Source organism: Harpegnathos saltator, unplaced genomic scaffold (genome assembly GCF_003227715.2).
Source record: "Harpegnathos saltator strain DR-91 unplaced genomic scaffold, Hsal_v8.6 scaffold714, whole genome shotgun sequence".
In the NCBI taxonomy this organism is placed as follows: Eukaryota; Metazoa; Arthropoda; class Insecta; order Hymenoptera; family Formicidae; genus Harpegnathos; species Harpegnathos saltator.
Window position 1 is genome coordinate 679,152 of NW_020230554.1, and position 20,849 is coordinate 700,000.

Here is a 20,849-nt window from a genome sequence, read left to right on the forward strand (position 1 = left end):
CTCGGCGCGCTCTCCCGCGCTGCTCGCAAGAAGTTTTAACGATAACGCTTTTTTAGGCGCGTTATTATGCCGTCCTTAGATAAGTCTGTATTAAAATAGAGAGTCCTGGTGTGCGCGAAGCGCGGTCCTTATCCCGCTCCGCTCCGTGTCCTTCCCACCTCCTGTCGCCCCGCTGCTTTTCCTCCTCCTCCTCCTCCTCCTCCTCCTCCTCCTCTTCAGCAACCCCCGCGTTCTACACGCCGTGCCCTTTACGCGCGGCTATCGTACTTTACGATGCGCTCTCGTTCCTGGGTTTAGTGTGTTATAACACGCATATTCATCGGGAGCTTGTTAAAAATTCTACGGTCCCACCTTTCGACGTGAAATACGGCCGGAAAATATGAGACGGAGGATGACCTCGAGTTTCGCGATTGCACGAGCTCCGTAGATTGCGCCAAGTTTGATAGCGGATCCCGATCGATGACGGGTAAATGCTCGTACGTTCTTCATTCACGGGACGACGAGACGGGTCGCGTGATCGCGCGCTAAAACGCGGGGGCAGTGCCGTTGTTAGGGGGGTGACTCGTGGGTGCGCGAGGATAGAGCGATTGAAATTTTTATCCGCGCGGGTGACACGTGAGACGTGAAAGGTCGACGCGAGCACCGTATGTGTGTGTGTATGTGTGTGTGTGTAATCGTCGGCTAATTTCCCAGAGCGACGCTTCGCGCCAAGCTTCAAGTAGATCCGGCTGCTTTGTGATGTCGACGAGACGATAAATCCACGATAAATACGCGAATCGCTAATTAATTGCGTATATATGCCGATCCATTTGTCGGAGATGCCACGCGGTAATTATTCGGGTTCAGCTGGGACTCCGCGTGACCGCGACGGATCGGATTTGCACGAACGACTCGTCGACGTCGCGCTGCGGTGATATTACGCTGAATTCATAGAATAGAATAAATGTAGTCTCAAGCGAATATAAATTAGCGTTAATCCGCCAAGATGGCGGATTTCGTAGGCACACACGCCTCGTTTTTATTCATTTCGCAAATAAGCCGCGGAAAAATAGCCCAGCGGAAGTTTCGCGGCGACATCAACTCGTTGGAGTGCTCCCTCGGAAACAGTATTCTCCGTATTGTCTAGGTGGAGGCAAGAACAACGTAAGCCGCGTTAACACGATAATACATAGCCCGCACGGGGGAACGTGTGTCTCCTAATGTCGTTTAGAGCAAGAACAAGATAGTTCCGGAGTTCCGGTTGATAAAGTAGCATCGTAAGTCCCTAATCTATGCGAGATTGTCTGTAACAAGGCACAGGTAACAAGGTATCTTTCTCCCCCGCTCCCCCCCTCTCTCTCTCTCTCTCTCTCTCTCTCTCTCTGTCTTTGTCTCTGTCTCTCAACGAGCAGATCGACGTAAGCGACGTAAGAAATACGAGGGTATTGCGTATCTCGAATTATGCGAGCATAATTTCAGGGCTGATGGGTAATTTAACGCGCGCATAATTACGATCGTTATTATTATCGCGCGCCGCGGTCTAATTACAAGAAAACGAGCTCGGCATCGCGGAAAATTCCCGACGCAAATCTCGGTGAAAGCCGCCGAGTAGTCATCGTAGGAGCCGGTGAGGGCGCGTATTCGCGATCGCTCTGCCTCGAACTTGGCGGCAGTTTCGCCGTTGAAGAGCGACGTCTATGGCGACTATGCAAAGCCGAATCCCGGGGCAATTAATTCCCCGGCCGAATCGAAGCGCGCGCGATTCTCTCGATGGAATATAATCGCGCGCTCTCGGCCGGCACCAGGACCAAAGGTGACTCTCTCTCTCTCTCTCTCCCTCTCTCTCTCTCTCGTCGAGAGCGCGTCGCCGATTCGCTTATCTCCCCGCTCTCGAAGCCCGGGGCTTCGCGTGATTCAATGGTCGCCGGTAGCGACGTTGTTAGCCATGCGCCACGGAACGAAGGCCGACACGATCGGCAAGACACCTCTCCGGCGATATCGCCGACTCGCCGCGCGCTCCTCGCGCGGCCCGACTGCAAATTAATTGGACATCGACATCGAGCTTTGCACCCCGATCCGTAGCGCGCCCAACAATCGGATCACTTTTCCTTCCGAGCTGCGCCGATAGAATAGCGTAACATCGCATCGTTAACGTCAAACCCGTTCGTTATTTCCCGTTTGTGCGCTCCCAATCGCGCGCGAACCGTCGAATTTTGTCTCTCCGGGCAACACGGTCACGTGTACGAACGCGCGCGCGTTTTTCCGCCTCGCGCGGCGTGTTGCCTCGCGAGGCGCGAGCTAATCCTCGCGGATAATTTTGCAGACGAGTCAAAGAGAGGCGGAGAATTACGAGGAGAGAAATTCACGAAATCGACGGATGCGCCGCGATAACGGAGTTGAGTTCACGAGTGTGTAAACAAATCCGGAAAACGTGGAGCGCGAATCGATTTTCGCGCCACGACGCGCCCCCGAAAGTGCACGGGGCGCGTCACGTCGCGTCGTTGTATCTCGCGCGCGGACAGTTCCTCCCTTATCCAATCCTCTTTGGCCGATCTCGAAACTCTCGGGTTCGCCCTCGGACCTACATCATCCGCTGCTTCTGACAGAGCATAACAATTTCCAGCGAGATGAACATTACCAGTTTACCAATTTACTTTGCCGGCTGTATGCAGAATCGAGAGGCAGACTCAAGTCCTTCTCCGCCCCCCTCCCCCCCTCTTCCCCACATTCTCCAATTACGAAAGCTCGCGGGGTTCCCGCAGAAAGTTTCGGTTTGCTCGACGTCTCTCGTGCGCGCGTCGCTGGCTAAACTGTTTAGACACGTCCTCGGACGGTCGAAAACTTCCAAGTGACGTTCGAATTTTGGTACTTACCATGTCAAGTAAAGTATCGGAAGCTTCGAAAGATCGACAGGCCGACCAAAGGGTAAGAAGATAGACGTCGCGGCGCGGTCGGGAATCGAGGGAAGCGAGCATATCGACTCGACTCGAAATCCACTTGGTCGCGCGGAAAACTTATCAAGCCGCGATGACGTGTACGTGTTCTCGAGACGGTAGTGGTTGATAATAACCGCTAGTCGAAAATGAAATTGGCCTGCCCGGTCGTGCACTCGAGTATATGGCATGTCGCGACGAACGTACACTTGGAACTCGATATTCTGTATTTCGAAGTTTAGCAGCAGTTCTCGCCAATATTCGCCTCGAATTAGTCGCCCTTTGGTAAATATGTAGAAAAGGGTACACCTCAGCGATCTCTTTCATTTTGAAATATGTTATAAAGGATGAAATTCTGAGTGACTTTTCCTAATACAATTATATGGGGGTCGCTTATAGTTTCTGAGATATTTGACTTTGAAGTTTTATAATTGTACGTTGAGGTATATTTGAAGTAGAGGTAAGTATATAGAAAGGGGTACACCTCACTGGTTTTTTTCATTTTGAAATATGTTATAAAGGATGAAATTCTGAGTGACTTCCTGATACAACTATACGGGGATCGCTTATAGTTTCCGAGATATCTGATTTTAAAATTTTAGAATTTTGATTATCCTGGAATTAAATTCCAGACATCATAAGCTGACGTTATTTACAATCCAAACAGTTAATCCAAACATAATGTATACATAGAAATATAGGAAACAGTATAAGCGGGAGAGGGGTTCCGCCCCTCCCCCGCACCCTCTCCTCAAAAAAATCCTAACCTAACTTATTGCATCTTTATACATTGTTGGGCGATGTTGAAAAGATCTCCTTAAGAGCCACAACATCTAATTATATGCAAATATTATAACAAGTTAAGTCGAGCCAGGTGATAGATCTTAAGAGAATTTTTTTCAACAATACCCAAAAATATACAAAGATGCAATTAGTTAGGTTAGGTTAAGATTTGTTTGGAGAGGGGCTCCGCCCCTCTCCCGCTTATATGTACTGTTTCCTATATTTAAAGTGAACGAAAACTGCTTGTCTACTTCAAATATACTTCAGCGTGCAATTATAAAACTTTAAAGTCAAATATCTCAGAAACTATAAGCGACCCCCATATAATTGTATTAGGAAAAGTCACTCAGAATTTCATTCTTTATAACATATTTCAAAATAAAAAAAGAATCGGTGAGGTGTACTCTTTTCTATATATTTACCCGCCCTTTATATTCGCGCGATGCAAAGATACTCGCAGAGTCGTTCGAAAGAAGAAAAGAGAAAAGAAAGAAAAGAAGAAAAGGAAGAAAGCATCGAACAGAGGTCGATCCATGAAATATTAAACGCCCCAATGTTCCGTCACGCGAGCTTGCAACGTATGAAGAACAAAGTCAGTCGTCTCTCTTGTATCGCCCGTATGCGCGATATGCGATAGCGCGCGCGCGGACCCTGTGCTTTATTTTACGGCGAATTAATATGTAAACGAGATCCACGTCTTACGAACTGTCTACGACGACTTACGTTCACGTTACGAGTGCACGAACGCAGAACAAGACCGTTGTCTGGAATGTTTTAGCCTCCACATTTAATCTGGTACTGAAAATTTTAGTCCGTCTCCGCCTAAGAATTCTCGCTCTTAACCTTTTTGCTCTTCACGTCCATTCCCGTCTTTCTGACGGCGACGACGAGGACGACGACAACGACGACAATGACGACGAAGTTAGATACCGAGACCCCCGCCGCTAGTCGTTGCATGCGCATACTTATGTACTCTGCGCACACATACACTCCGCCGCGTTAAAAAATACAAGAGGCGAGCTTAGACCGTCTACGCGGCCGACAATTTCTCCTTACTTATATCTGGCGGGGACAGAAACGGGAATTGGAAACATCGAATCGCTGAGACGAAAAATCTAATTTAAAAAGCCCTAGACGGGACGGAAGGGAGACGCCCAAGCTCCGCTTGTAAAATAAAGCGTATATCGGACGGCCAAATGGTAATTCCCCAAGTTTTGATTAAAATTCCTAGGAATGTCTCGCCGAGGGATGAGCGACGATATCAAGCGAAAAACTGACCGGACGTACGCTCGGATCGGAGTGCGCAGCGTATCGCGAAAAGATCTCCTCCCTCGATAACGCAAAATTTCATTAATGTATCTGCGAGATACACGCCTGATAAAAAGCTAATAGTTTTCGACTCGTCGAGCACGCTCGAGAGAGAGAGAGAGAGAGAGAGAGAGAGAGAGAGAGAGAGAGAGAGAGAGAGAGAGGAAGACAAAGGGAGATAAGAAGCGGCGGTAAACCACGAAGAATGTCGTAATAGAGTCTGTCTTCCATTACTTGAGCATCTAGCTCCACTTCCAATCCTCCGGATCATCCAATCCTGGCACAATTTTCCGAGCTTTGCCGACCCTCGTCACTATTGAAAGCTCAAGCCGAAGGTCGACACGAGATACTTCTCCGCGGAAAAGATTCGCGGTAGGTCGAGTAACCGGAGTGCCGTTTTTTTAATGCTCCTATTGTGCACGCCCGGCAGTGGGTCAAGAGATTTACCGATTTAGGCGTGAAAGAAAGCACTCCGCATTTGAAAACGTCCGCTACCGAACGCCGAGCTATATACGCGTTGGTACAGCGGATCATATTCAAGCGGCACACTCTTGTCCAGCGATTGCCAACGTCATCTAACTTGATCCGACAAGCGAAGCTTTTCACAAGCAGCAACGTGCTTTGTCCATTTTCATCAAACCTTAGAGAATTGCGGAGTAACTCGGAAATATACGCTTGCGTGCACGCGCAAAAAATGCGTATTTTTTTCTTCTTATTCACGGCTTCGTTGCGGCTTGAAAATTAATGAAAAAAAAAAAAAAAAAAAAAAGAAGATATGTCCCATTTAAATTCCAAAAGTTATTTTTGTTTTCGATCAGATATCACCCGGGTCCCAAAATATGTGAGAACAGCCGACAACAGACAACGATTTCGCGCGATATTTGGAAAACATTTTCCGCAATTCCGCTGGCACATGAAGAAGCGATAGAAAGAAAGATCTCCCCGTCCAGGAAGAGTAACTCTTTCATGTACAATTATGTCACAAGTGGTCGTGACTAAGAATCATTTTCAGACGGCTCTCAGAGCACGAAAAGCACCGCTCTCGTCCTTTTATTATCCGCGATACAATCGAACACTCGGGGAATCGTTGTCTCGCATTTCCGACGACATCGCGTCGATAGCACCCCCGGGCGACGGCGTATATACTCGCAATTGACATTTATGTGATCTCATGCGAGTTCTCTCTTTCTCCCTTTTTCTGTTTCAGTCGCTGCTCTGAAGCTACTTCACGTAAATGTCCCGGCGTACACCCTCAGGGGCAACGAGGCGACTCTGGAATGCAGGTGAGAATGCTCGCCATAAGCCATACAAACGTCAACTGCTTTTCTGCGCGCGCGACATAGTCGTAATGTCGGCAGTGTCGTGCACCTCTGTCACAGATTATTGTGGTGTTTTATCGCGATTGTGGTATCAAGATTTTATCTCGTAATGGCATCCGCTTTGAAAAAAGGAGGAGTGGGGCGGCGGAGAAACAGGACCGAGCGTTCTGGGATGATTTCTCGTGGCACCGACGAAAATAGATCGTATCCGAAATTACTGATCGACACGTACCGTAGTGAGTCGGTAATATGTGACAAAACTTCTAAATGATGCACCACGCATCGATTATCCGATTACGAACAAAAATTCAATTCGCTAGTCGATCATACTTGAAATAGACGTGTCATCGAGATCGATCCTATTTGTCTCACCGTTGCACCTAAGAATAAATCTCCTACGTTTCCAAAAATCCAACGTCGTATATGTCGATCTGAAAACTCGTAAGTCCTTATTTAGAAGCGAACTTCCCTGAGCTTTAAGGCTGCGATTTACTTTTCGTGCTCTTTAGAGTTCTGCCGAGACCGTCTATTTTTATTAATGCCAATTCAGCTGAGCTTGCGATCTTATGTTACATCCACGTCTGCTTTTCACGTCGCTTCCGAATTATCTCGTGAACTTATTTATAATTTGTACATCTGAGGCTCTCTCTCTCTCTCTCCTCCTCTCCCTCTTTTGCGCCTCTTTCGCGATAAATAATAATTTGTCATTATTATAATTTATTTCACACACCATTTCAGACTTAATACGACACTAAATACTTACCGGTATCGATTGATTTATTCGCAGGAAAAATTCTAAAGATTTTTAATTCTTTAGATTATGAATTGTGGTAATATTTTGAAAATTATTTATAAAAACACATTCGTCTTTCAAATACTAAGGGAAATACATTTATTCTACTCTCTTCTTTTTGAAGAAAACCCGAACGTTACCTTAATAATTTCTTTTTCCTTCGGACAATCTCTCTCTCTCTCTCTCTCTCTCTCCCCCTCCCTCTCTCATTCCCCTCCCCCGTCTCTCGATAAAGCGCTTAATTATTAAAACAGCGGAGGCAAACTTGATGTGAAGAGTCAAAGCTTCTTGCACGCCTTTGTTCATAAAGCATGTAAACACGACCGAGTTAAACAGTGCGCACCAGCACAAGATGTGTTTCGCTGCTTATCGATCGACGTGCACTCGCATTTTATACGCAAGAGAGATAATGCGCATCTCGTTGAAACAAGACGCTACTTCACCCTCATTACATAATTTCTGCATTCCTCCTCCCGAGGCACCTATTACCTTCCTTTCGTTCCGGCACATCCTCTTCCTCATTATTTTCTCCAATTACGACGTACGATTTTACGATATACCAAACGACGGACTTTCTTTGTTGAAAATCTCCTCGATATCCTTTTCCGGAAATTATACTCTCGGGGGCTCGCGCTAAGAATGGGGGTCTATGCCCTGCGGAGGAAACTTTTCGGGCCCCGGATCTTTCTCTCCGCTGCCTCTGTGCTCTCTCCCCCCCTCCCCCCTGCCCTCGCTCCTCAGTAATTAGCACCGGTTTCTCGTTCTCCCTGCCAGTCCCCCTCCCCCTACCCAGCGACGGCGACCGTGATTATGTTAACTCAGCAATCGATAATTTAATTCGTTTGCACATGCTAATAAAGTTACGCCTACGCAAAGAGAGCTCCCAGGGTTAATTCGATCAGTTTTCGATGCGGCGCGCGATATAGCGTTGCCGCGGCGAATATAGTAACGATAAATGACCGGCTCGCGCGCGACCGCGGCCGGGGTCCGCTAAATAATTCGTCGGGTTATACAGACCGCACAATAAAAGCAAAGTATCGCGACATAATCACTAATGTATATCAACTCGGTTCCAAGCCAATGGGCGTGAATGCTCCGCCGTGTGTGCACAGCGCGAGCGAGCGAACAAGCGCGCGCGGTATGCGGCGAGAAACCACCAGCAGCACCACCACCACCAACACCAACACCAACACCACCGACGCTACCGCCGACGCCGCCGCCGCCGCCGCCGCCGCCGCCGCCGTGGTGGTGTTCGTTCGTTACAACGTAAATGCTCGGTCGTAATGAAAGACTAGACCACCCCCGGACGGTGGATAGTAGATTTTACACGCGCGCCGAAATCGAAAAAACTACGGACTGCGGGAATCATTGTTGCATCGGCGCGGAACCGGACGGAGTACGCCGCGAGCGCAACCGGCTCGCGTACAAATTCCATTTCCATCCGGAATTATTAAGACCGCGAGCGGTAGCGCTTCGCGGCAGGGCTAGGGCGGGGCGGGGGCGGGGCGGGGGCGGGAGGGAGAAGAGGAGGGTGAAAGACGCGCGGAGGAGGAGGCCGAATGGAAAATAGAGAGGAGCCTCGCGACGCCGCTGTGGAGACGCGATGCGGTCACGTCGCTGAGAGACAGAGAGAGAGAGAGAGAGAGAGAGAGACAATACGGAAGACGACACGAAGGCCGTACCTCGCGTTTGCCCCGCTGAAGTAAATCGTGTAAGCGGAGCTCATAAAGGCACGGCTCGGCTAAGAAGCGGAGCAATAAAGTACGTATCGGGTTTGCGGTTTGCGTTAAAGGAAAACGATAAATAAAATTACAAATAAAAGCGGGTCGGAGGAAGAAAAAAAGGAGAGAACAAAACGAGAGGAGCGAGGCAGCGGCGACGGCGGCGGCGGCCGGAAGAAGAAAGAGGGCGCGGCTGGATGGTACGGACGGAGCTTGAAACGCGAATCGGATCGAACAACGAAGAAATCTCGATACTCTTCCCGGGTCTCTTCGTACTTTATTTATTTACTTGCCAACGCGGAGATGGGTCCGCACGGGAAAACTTCTCGCGCCCTACCCCTCCGCCGACGCGGAGCGGCCTCTCTTACCGTTCGCAGCGGCGCCGACTTTTCTCCTGTCGGAAAAAGATGCCCCTCGACCCTTAACTCGACCGCGTCGAGTCGCAACTCTCGCGAGATTTTTCTCCCATGTACGTAGTCGTACGCGCGCGCGCGCGCGCGCGCGAGTTCTTCATGGGCGAGTCGAGGAGACGAGCGTACGTACTACCTTCCTCGAAAGCGTTATCGCTTCCAGCTCTCTAATCTACTGATCGGAATTTCCCGACGATCGGCCGACGGTGATGGTGGTTGCCGCTGCAGCGGCGGCGGCATCGGCGATGCTCCGGATCGAAGGCGAGCGAGAGGAAAAAAAGAGGAGGTACGAGGACGCGGAGAGAGCGAAAGAAACAGCGAGCCGTTAGTCAGCAAAACTCGTTTCAGCGGAACGATCCGTCATCGAATATGGGCGGAGAACGAGGGAGAAGAGGATCAGGAAGAAAAAGGGGAAGAGAGAGAGAGAGAGAGAGAGCGGAGCGATCCAGTTGGCCGAGCGAAAAGGAGCACCTTGCCGGTCCCTGCTGGCTCGGCCAAGGGTCACGGATTTCTCCTTTGTGTGCTCCAAGGCACTCCGAATATACGTGACAGACACAGTCTGTCCACGTCCCGCGCTATTCGCGACGCGAATGTACAATACAGCGACGAGCTCGGTGACCGATTCGCGTCATCGTCGCGACGCGAGGCGCCGAGAAGTCGGCCGCCCGCGTCGGGAGAGGAAGCCACTTTGACTCGTGCGAGCACGTTCGTCCCGAACGTGCGCGATGGATCCATCGTTTCAATCGACACGATTTCCGTCGAGTGCTCGCTCCCGCTCCCGCTCCCGCTCCGCCAGGCATTCCCCGTCAAAGAAGTATAGTCTCTCTCTCTCTCTCTCTCTCTCTCTCTCCTTGTATTATTCGCGCTACAACGCGCGGCACGGCGCGGCGGCTGATCGATGTCGTCGGGAAGATCGATGGAGACCCGGCGCGCGGGCTAACTACGGATCGAATAATGGCGGATGATTACGGTCGTCCGCGCAATCAGGGTCAAGAATTTCCAGCGGCCAGCTGCTGTCGATTTATAAGGCCGCGCGCGCGACCCGTCTGCTCCAATACATTTTCACCCTTACTTGACCCTTCGGCCGGACCTCCCCGACTGTGCCCATGCCATCCGCTAGATGGATGGTAATTGCATACCCTAAGTTATCACGGAATCGAAGTTTCTTCCGGTAGGAAACGACAAGCTTCACGGAATCTCTATTAGGGAGGCTCGATCGAAGTGCCGCGCGGACGTGTACTGGATATCGTCTAGTCTGTGTAAGAGTCCTGTAGTCACCCCGGCCGACGTCTAGTCAGCCTGTTGGGCCGCACGCGCGCGCGCGCGCACACACACACACACACACACACACACACGAACGCGCCGAGTCCCGACACGAACCGCGGAGTCACCCCGCCAGCGGGGGATAATTAAAGCGTAATTATATACTTTGGCGTGAGACTGGGTAGAGCGCGGGGGTGGGCGTAATGACGTTTAGTCGACACGTCGTAGATCTAAACGTCGTAATTGATGCGGTGCTTGATGATCATTACCGGGAATATGATTAGCGCGAGATATCGCCGGCGCGGCGGCGACGAGAGCGCGACGCTCTGCCGGCGCAGGTTCTTCCTTGCGCGTTTCGTGCCGCGCGGCGGAATATTTCACGACGATGACACACCGCGGGACGCGCTGCTCGGCGACGTGTTATCTCTTGCGTTTCTTGCGAGCGCTCGCTGCGCATTGAAAAGTCGGGCGGAAGGGATGATTACTCGACGACTGTCTCGAGGCGCTCCAGCCGACGACGATCTACTGTCGCGTCGACTTCTTTTACACGTCACGATGGATCATCCCGCGGCGCGTGCGTCGGTATGTGCGCGCTCGTGAAATCCGCGCTCGCGGCTCTATCTGCGCAGACACGTCGCGTTCGCGACCACCGAAAGTGCAACATCGGTCGTCGCGGCCGCGGTCGCCATAAATTCGGCCGCACAAAGTCCGACGCCGCGCCGCGCCGTGCGTCGCAAACAGCGAAACGCATGAGGAACGATGAGCTTGCCCGAAACTCGGCAAACCGTCCTGTAACACGTCGATTCGATGACCGTGCCGTGAGTTATTGGATTTCAAAGTTCGGAAGTAAAATTCGTCACATCGACCGCCGGCGAATCGGCGACGGCGGTACGCGCGGCACGTACCGTCGAATTGACTATTGCACTTTGAAACTCAATAACTTACGAACGAGAACCGGCGCGCGACGCCGCGCGATATTGAATCCAAACTTTTCTGTTATTCTTATATGACGGACCATTTATCTCTCGCTAGAAAACATTTTCTCTTAGACGTTTCCGCGCCGCTAAGACCCGATTCGAAACGTGTTCGCTCTCCCTCCCGCCGCGCGAGCGCCGCTTCGAAACGCCTCTCGGTCGGGTACAGAGCTCGAGGCTCGAGCTCGTTCTGCTTGCTATTATTATTATAATTATCATTACTATTAATCCGACTAACAACATCCCGTCTTCTTGTACGCATCGTTGCGCGAAACTTTCATCTCGTCGAAACGCGTTTATTAATCCTTAACGCGTTAACCTGCGGATAACGACGAGCTCGCGACGAGGGGCGCGACGAAACGTGCGGCGCGTCCAGGCGCGCACACGGGGATGCTTTCCCCGTAAAATAGCGCGCGCGATGCGGTTGCACGTACGTCGTGCATGAAGTACTTTACGTTAATCCGCGCACGCGTCCCCGCGTCGCAACACGTGCTCTCCCCTTCCTCCTCCCCCCCTCCCTCCTCCTCGATGTATCCGCAATTTTTTCGACAGGCACGCGCGCGCGAGGGAATGCGGCGACGCACGAAATGAAACGTGTCTTATTTTCTTCTGCTCTCCTCTCCTCTCCCCCTTTTTCCGTCATCAGTAGAAAAAGAAAGAGAAGAAAAAAGGGAAGAAAGGGAAAAAACGCGACGGTGCGAAACCATCCCGACGATATCGCGCCGCGTCGATTCGCTCCGCGGGGAATATTTCGGGTAAGGACGCGTTTCCCCTCTCTCCTCTCCTCCTCCTCCTCCTCCTCCTCAGGAAGCGCGATTGTTGCTCCAATTAACACTCTCATCGCCGGAGATATCGCGCTCGAACATAACGCCGTGCATAGGCCCGGGCTCTTCCCCGCCTCCCCCCTCCCCCTGCTCGCGGCGGGCGAGTCGTTCGCCGCGGAGCGTCTCGCATTTGCCGGGAGGAAACAATATGCCCGCCACGTAACGTCGTAAACGAGACTGTGAAGGCGCGCGAAGCGCCTGCAAATTGGAACACACGCTTTTTCCACGACGGTGTCTCGAAGAATCGTGGAGAAAGTGGAGCGAAGCGGAACGCGCAGTGGAGCGTCGTTCGCCCAGGCGCCCTTCGATCGACGACCCTCCCGGCGACCTTTTAACCCCTCTCGCTCTCGCGTCCTTCTTCGTCGAGCACGACGCGACCCGTCGCATCGACTATCGCATAAACCGAGGCACCTCAGGGCCCCTTCCCGCCCTCAGCCTTTCTCGTCATTTCGCCTCGTATTTTATAAAATATCCTCCTTTCCCTCCCCACCGCAGCGCCGCTTGACTCGCGTGCGTTATCGTGCATTATACCGTGCTTGTTTCCGCGGCACTTTCGGTTCGACGCTTTTAATGAGCCTACGCGGGGGCGAGAGGGGGTGTAACAATGACGCCCATATCACGAGTATTAATTGGATCCCACTCGGGCCAGACAGCTGTCAAGGAACTCGTAATTGAATTTCTGAAACATTAATCCGACTGGCAGGCCGATCCAACGACGGCGAGTGAAATCTTGAGACAGCGGCGAGAGAGGGAAAGTGAAAGACGAATCGGAAAGGCGGAAAAGGACGTGCAGCTGGAAGTAATCGCGCTTCTGTTTCTACCCTCCCCCTACCCCCGCGCCACCGTCCTACACGTCGCGACTTGAAATTGGCGCGGTGCATCGATGAAATTTACAGTCAATCGCGCGTCTGTCGCGCGTCTGAAGAGGTCGGAAAAGTCCCGATCGATTATACGGCCGGCAAAAAGTCGTCGGATGCAAATGCGCGCGAGTCAAAGCGTCGGCGCAAGAACGTCGCGGACGGTTCTTAGCGCGCGATTATTCTTGCCCGCGCGCGGCGCGCAATCTCGGATTTTGGCATTCCGGAGGGTTCGTCGAGAAGAGTGTTACGGCCAAGTGGACGTACTCGCCGCGAAGTGTACCTCTCGACACGAGTTCTTTGCTTCTCTCTGTCTCTCTCTCTCTCTCTCCCTCCCCCCTCTCTCTCCCTCCCTCCCTCCCTCTCTCTCTCTCTCTCTCTCTTTCTCCCTCGGGGTGTGTAGGAAGGAAAGTATAATTTACGCCATTACTCCGCTCGCGAGCGTCGCGGTTAAACGCTTATATCCCGGGGACAAATGGGGAGGAGGAATCGGTATCTTTTGTTTTTTTCGTACGGAGCGGAATCCCTCTCTCGCGGAAATTGCTCCCCGTGACATTTTACAGCGCCCGCCGCGCCACGCCGTCGCTTCGAAGGGAAAGAGAGAAACAGAGAGAAAGAGAGACAGAGATACACATCTGCATTACACGGCACCACTTACTTTCTTCACGATCCTGCCCTCCGCTAGGGCTGAAGCTTGATCCCGCACGTAACTGTGTATTAAGGTGATGACGTACAATACAACAATGTGACAAGTCGGAGGGCGAGGCGCGAAAAAGGAGAAATCCTACGAGTGCCGCAGCTTTTCCCCATTTCCCCGCCCACGAGCGCGCGCGCGCGCCTGTTTTGACTCGGACGCGGGCTTATTATCCCTTTATCATTTTCCGTAGCGAAAGCCGAGAGCCCCGAGTGTAAATTCTGCAACGATGCCCGCCACGACGAGCCGGAAACTACGTGTCCTCTTGAAGCCGCTCGCGACAGGCTCTATTACACGCTCGGTCAGATCCCGCATTATGAGCGTACTTTATCGCCATGCTTGCGTACTTTGCTCGAGAGCCCGTGAAAGCTGTCGATAAGCTGAGAGATGTCGCGGGTAGACGCGTTATTTTTACCGCCGAGCTTGATCGCGCTCCTTCCTAGCGGAAATCGCGGCGTGCGACTCGGCGCGCGATAAAGTTCATCCCTGCCGAAAATGAGCGGCGTTTCACGCCGGAGAAACGATTATCGAGCGCGCATTTCCGGCGCGCCGAGTAATTTACATTGATACGTTTAATTTAACCAGCGAGTTCCCGCGCCCTCGGCGACGAAATACGTTGTACACGCGCCGCTGCGCGGGGAAACCGCCATATGCGCGAAGTTGGAAAATTATTTTGTCAGAGGGCGAAACTTTCTCCCGCGCAGCGGGGAGATTCGTTGGGATATTGACATTTCGCTCCTCTCTCAAACTGCGAAGATGTAACGGAGCCGGCAGAGATCCCGCAAAGATTCGCGAAACTTGTACCTAATGTTGCGTATTTAATTAGGACTTTTGAATCACGATACCGCGCGTGCGCACGCGCGCGCGCGCGCGCGCGCAAATACTTTGGGAAAGGGTTTCGCGGTGGAAAGACGCTACCTCGCGTTTACGTAACTTGGGCAAGGAGATATCGAGTTCAGCAATTTAGCGCCGTTCGTGACGATCGATACTGCATTTAATTTACTTAATAGCGCTTATCTAAGGATATTCGATAAATATTCAAACATCCACGCCAATCCACGTGGGACGCGCGTAGTTTGTTCGTCTTTAATGCAGGTAGGGATTTCTAAAGTACACGCGATAGAGGCGCTGAAATTGGAAGAATTGTGGAGAAAAATGAGAGAGTTGCCGAAATATTGCCAGTCTGTTTAGCTTCGAGTCATAAAATGCACATATAGAGGAAGAAAGAAATAGATGGACGGATTATGCGCACTGGGAAAAATCCTGCTCAAGCGCGAGTTGAAAAACACAAGAGGAAGACAGTGGCAGCCAAATTAAGAGAGACAAGAAGAAAGAGAGAGGGGAGAGCGTGAATAGACTGATTAAATGAGTCACCAAGAGTCGGAAGATCAGATTAGCGCCGACAATGTTATCTAATCGCCCAGTCAAGACCGATCGAGACAGAGAATGTTTCGGAAAAGAAGAATTGTCATCAGCATTTTTTTTATTTGAGCGCCGTTTAATATGTCGACATTCGCAAACGGACGCGGAGCAAATGGATACTGTGGACAACACGGACGAACGAGATACCTTCCATGACACATGAATCGTAAATTAGTTTGCTCTCGCCCCGTTGCACTTCTCCGGTCAGTTTATTCGACGTGTGTTGTCACACATACACACACACACACACACACACACACACACACTTTCTCTCTCTCTCTCTCTCTCTCTCTCTCTCTCTCTCCCCCCCCCTCTCCCTCTGAACCTTCCATTTCGCGCAATTCACCCCTCCAGAAAGAAAGATCATCTCTAATACTCACACGCTCGCGCGATATTCCGTCGCGTCCGCTACACTTCGCGTTATCGATCCTACGCCTAAAAATATTTCGCTACTATTGAAATCGGTCGCGTGGAACGCCACGAACGAGAATATCCCCCCCCACTCTCTCTCTCTCTCTCTCTCTCTCTCTCTCTCTCTCTCTCTCTCTCTCTCTCTCTCTCTCTGCCTCTCTCGATATTTTCGAAAAAGCCTCCGCTCCTTCGTCGGGGATTACTCGTGCAATTTATATCGATTTTACTCAGGGAGTCGCAAATAATTAAATAATGGCGAAATGACGTCTATTGAAATGATCGTAATTAAATCCTTATACGTACAAATCAAATCAGGTAATTATAACGGGCACGCAAATCCTGCTTTCGCACTGATGACTGCGCGACACATACGTTTTAAAATGAGAAACGGCGATCATGCGCGTAGTGCGCGAGTGCGCTCTGGCGCGCGCGCGCACGATCGCACAATATCAATAAACTTTGATTACACTAATCGCATATCCATTAGCGATAATGTGTAGAAAATCATAGGACCGAAATTACGAGTGCGCTCCTCCCGCAGCGCGAATCCGTGTACCAATTTGTTGTATGGGCGCGTATAAGTTGCCGCGATATTGACAGCCCCGTTTTAATTAATACTCCCAACATGTTTATTTAAACGCAACAAAGCTTTGAAGCCAGCACCGCTAATTTGCCATTAGTAGAATTATTGGACGTGTCGGATATCCAAACGGAAACGCGCGCCGCTGCTAATCAAAGAGAGCACAAAATACCATTGCTCGGCGGAATCCCTTAATTTTCCTGTTTCGTCGGTATTACGTCATCTCGAACAAGGCGCGCCCCTTATTTCTCTCTCTTTCCCGACGCGACGAGATAAGTCGGCAAGATCGCGGCCGATCGCGCGCGCGCGCGTGCCTTAGTATTTTCTCACCTGCCTGATAGACACTCTCTCTAATACGCTTTCCACGGTGGGATTTATGCGATTGGCGTATCCCAAACGAAGATTCATCGCTACGTTGGCTTCAATATTACGTACTCCTTCCTCCGTATAATTTCACCACAGAGAATTTCCTAATAGGAGTTCCACGGCTCCTCCATTCTCGCCGTGTCTGATCGTAGAATTCCGCCTCGATTGCCCCGCGAATCTCATTCATCATTGCGACATTTTCCGTGATCTTATTAGCCGCCGAACACTCGCGGACAGTAATTCGACTCGGCGCTTATCAAATTACAAATTGATTCTAAATTCCATTACGTCGCCGAATTCACGCAATCCGCCGCCGCGATACTTTTTGAATAACAACGGGTGTTTATATATCGCGTGAATCCCTGCGCGGTGAATCATGTATATGCGCGTGCAAATTATGGATACGCCCCGCTACAAATATAAACTACAAATTCGCACGTGCAACCACGCGTTCAGCCAGCCGCTCTATATATAAGATAACGAAGACAGACGCGTTCAATTGAGGTGAACAAATGGTGAATCGTTCAATAACTCTCGATGCAACGCGCAGTAAAACAGGCAAATGTTTAACGATTTTCCGTCTCGCTCGCTTCGCTCCTTCGCACGAGCGCAAGTCCGCCGCTGCTATTCATCGTTCATCGTTCCGCTCGTCGCCAGGAGCCAACGACTCCCCGACAGGTTAAAGCGAGAGACGTCGGTTACCTCTGATAAAGGATCGGATTCTACGTCTGCAAATCCCGAGAACAAAGGCAGCGCATAAATAATGATCCGCAAAAAATACGGAAAGATTACGCGCGTTCGCCGACGGAGGACGAGGAGGAGGACGGCGGGGAATCGGCGGGGCGCGCAAAGGATCGGACGAACACGCCGCGGAAGCAATGAATAGGGCGAGAAGAAAGCGAGAGGGCGCGAGAACGGCGCGGAAGGAAAGGTAGAAGCGCGCGCGAGAACCGGGGATCGAGGACGAGGACGAGTACGAGTGCGAGAGCACGAGGGCACGAGGCAGAGAAATGGAGGGGGAAAGAATTCCCGCAGGACACGACCCAGCAAATGAGCCGGAGAATGCAAATCAATCCCACGACGCGGTGCTCGAAATTGTGCACCTACGCTCGAATGCGGCAATCCCTTTTCCAGGCTTTGCACGCTGCATCCGCCCGAGCGCAGGGGACGGCGGGGAGGGGGAGGGAGACGACGGTGGTAGTACCGCCGACACCGACACACAGCCCACGAATGCCCCCCCAGGGTACGTCGCTGCAACGGTGCAACGGCGCAATGAGACCGACATTGCAGCCGAGCGTGCATTATCGCATCCGACGTGTCCGACGCGACCCGGGGAACCGCCTCCTCTGTGCGATTCTCTCTGTCCTCTTCGGGGAATAGCGCTCCGACGCCGCCGCTGCTCGTACACGACTTGCTCGCGGAATCTTTGGTGCGGACCACCACGTGGCTGGCGTATTCGTTTCTGGAACGGCGCAATACACGGCCATGATGGTCCCTTGAAAATCGTCAGACCACTTCTCTCTCTCTCTCTCTCTCTCTCTCTCTCTCTTCCTCCCTCCCTCCCTCCTCCCTCTTTCTCTCGCGCCCGTGCATACGCGTGCACCCACAGAGCGTCTTTTCCTTCCTCCGTGTAGTACACGCTGTAGCTCGCCTCTCGTGCGAACTTTTTTGAAATAGCTCCCTGTGCGCTGAAGAAATCCGAAAATGGGAGCGTCGCCCGGCCCGGAGAGGCTCACGCGGAGATGTGTGTGTGTGTGTGTGTGTGTATGTGTATGCGCATGAATGAATCGTATTCGTAGTCGGGACTTGAGACGAGCTCAAAGCACAATTCGAGAGAGTCGTCTTATTATATTTCAGAGGAACGTCCCGAGTCGTTCCCGATCTCATAATCGCGAATCAGCATCTGACGTTCGCTATTCTCAGACCGTCTTTATCGAATCTCTCGCGAGAGATCTCTCGCTTTCCCCCCGTTGTCGTGGCAATTAAAGTTGACTTGTCTCCGAAGTAATCGGATTGACACGATTTTTTGTTATATAATTGAAACGTTCTCTCTCTCTCTCTCTCTCTCTCTCTCTCTCTCTCAACTCCCTCGATAAAAGAAGACTGACGGCGGATACGCCTGTGAGTTTCGCGCGGACGGAACGCGCGCCGGTTGCGAGTCGGTCCCGGGAGGGCAGAGCATGCGGTTACTTTTGCAAACACGTCACTCGTAAGAACATGACGATGATAGGGTCGAAGACGCGATTCCCTTTGTTCTAACCGGCGAGCCAGCCGCTCAAAAGGTTTATCGGAGCATGACCGAGAAACTCCATTGAAATGCAATTTAACGAGATGGAACGGTGGGGAGAACTATCCAGAACGGCGATTATAGCGAAAACGACAAATGCGCGGTCGCGGGAGTAAGGACCCTCCGTCGCGTCGGCTGGATCAATCGCCTCCAACGTAATATCAAAGGTGGAATTTAATTGCAAATGAAGAATCATATATATGAAGATGAATTCGCGATGGCGCTCCGGAGTTTGCAACTAATCTGTTATTCGGACGGAACGAGAGGGGGGGGGAATAGGGACGGATGGTGGTGGTGGTGGTGGTGATAGTGGTGGTGGTGATGGTGGCGTGGCGGTGGCCCCTCGCTCTCTCTCTCTCTCTCTCTCGCGGAGAATCAACTTGTCGATAACGCTCCATTTTGCGCTCAGCGGTAACTTTTAACTTGATAATCTAGACGCGCGGTTACTTAAAAGTCCAGCGCTTTTTCGAATCGAGATCCGTGCGATTCGAATCGTGTATAATGGAGAAGTTGGGTTATCGATCGTACACGAGACAGTGCGCGATAACAAAGACGCGAGAGAGGAGGGGGGACATAGATAGATAGAGAGCGAGAGAGAGAGAGAGAGAGAGAGAGAGAGAGAGAGAGAGAGAGAGAGAGAGAGAGAGAGTCTACCTCTACCCGAGCAGCGCGCGACTAGTCTGTCGCTCGAGACGGCCAGCAAAAACTTTCGGGCCCGTCATCTCGAGCGTAATAATTCTCGATTAGCAAAACGACGGACCGTCGCGAGTTTCAGCCAGGGATGTCGATCAATTATTGTAATAGTGCTCGCCCTACGCTCGAGTTTTGTCACGCGAGCGCGCTCCCCCTCGATCTCCTTCCTTCCTTCCTTCCTGCTGAAACGTAATCATGTTAAAACAACACACGAGCGCGAAACACGTCCACGAGTGTCTCGCCGCACTTTGACTTTGGCGAGACCGAAATCGCGCGTTTGCGATCTCGCCCGCCTCTCAGCCGCGTCTGCTGCGGACAATCAATCGGAATGGGTGCGAACGAATGCGAATTTTTCGAGCGCGCGCGACTCGTCGACACTCGTGTTTTCGCAGGATTCACCGCGTGTCACCGTCGCGGGCGCGTTATAATCATCTGCCGGGGGAAAACAGCTATACCGGAGCGCGCACGCGAGATTGCGACAGGTCGCGAAAAATCCGCGAAATCATTTCGCGGTCCTCGAAAGCAGACTAGCACGCGCGCGCACACATACATACACACACACACACACACAACACACACGGGTGAATATATTCCCAGATCGGCGGTATGTCAATTTCACCACACACCGAGACGCAAACGTTAAGATTAATATTTGATCGCGCGAAATTAACACGTTCGTCGCGCTCGCGTTGCTCACCGTACGCGCAAGGTCGAGGCAAATTGCTTTCAGGGAGCTATTAAGACTTTATAAAGAGATATCGAATGGTCCCCGAGACGCTCGAAATTAATCGGCCGTCGACGATATGCAAGCAGCTGTATGGCAGTAATAAGCGACGCGCGAGTTAAGAGCGAAATCGTCGCGCGGAGAGAGAGAGAGAGAGAGAGAGAGAGAGAGAGAGAGAAGGAACAAAGACAAAAACGCGGAGAGAGAGACGGTGTCCATGCCGTCTCTTAAAAGCGAGAGGACCGTTTCAATTAATAGCGACGATTCGTCGACAGGAATAATCGAACGAGGACCAATTAAGGATACGATCTGAAGCCGGAGCTGCGCTACGCCGCTCGAGCGAGCGCGCCAGGCGCGTCCATTTCACTTTTTATTCGCGAGCTCGTCAGCATCCGCTCGTTTCCACGAGTCGTCTATTGTGCCGAATGAACCGCAGAACCGATTAGTCCGTGGATACGTAAATTGCGTTCACAGTAAAAGCGGCTTGTGAATAGGAGGACAGGGGGGG

General features: G+C 51.5%; 1 protein-coding gene across 1 annotated transcript in view; it reads left to right on the top strand.

Moving 5' to 3' along the window:
* The window catches only part of LOC105185953 (cell adhesion molecule 3), a 93,907-nt gene that overhangs the window by 36,076 nt on the left and 36,982 nt on the right, over window positions 1-20,849 (top strand). The window contains exon 3 of the mRNA XM_011145838.3: window positions 6,211-6,286. Within this exon, the coding sequence (XP_011144140.1) occupies window positions 6,211-6,286 (76 nt within the window). The remainder of the gene's footprint in view (window positions 1-6,210; window positions 6,287-20,849) is intronic.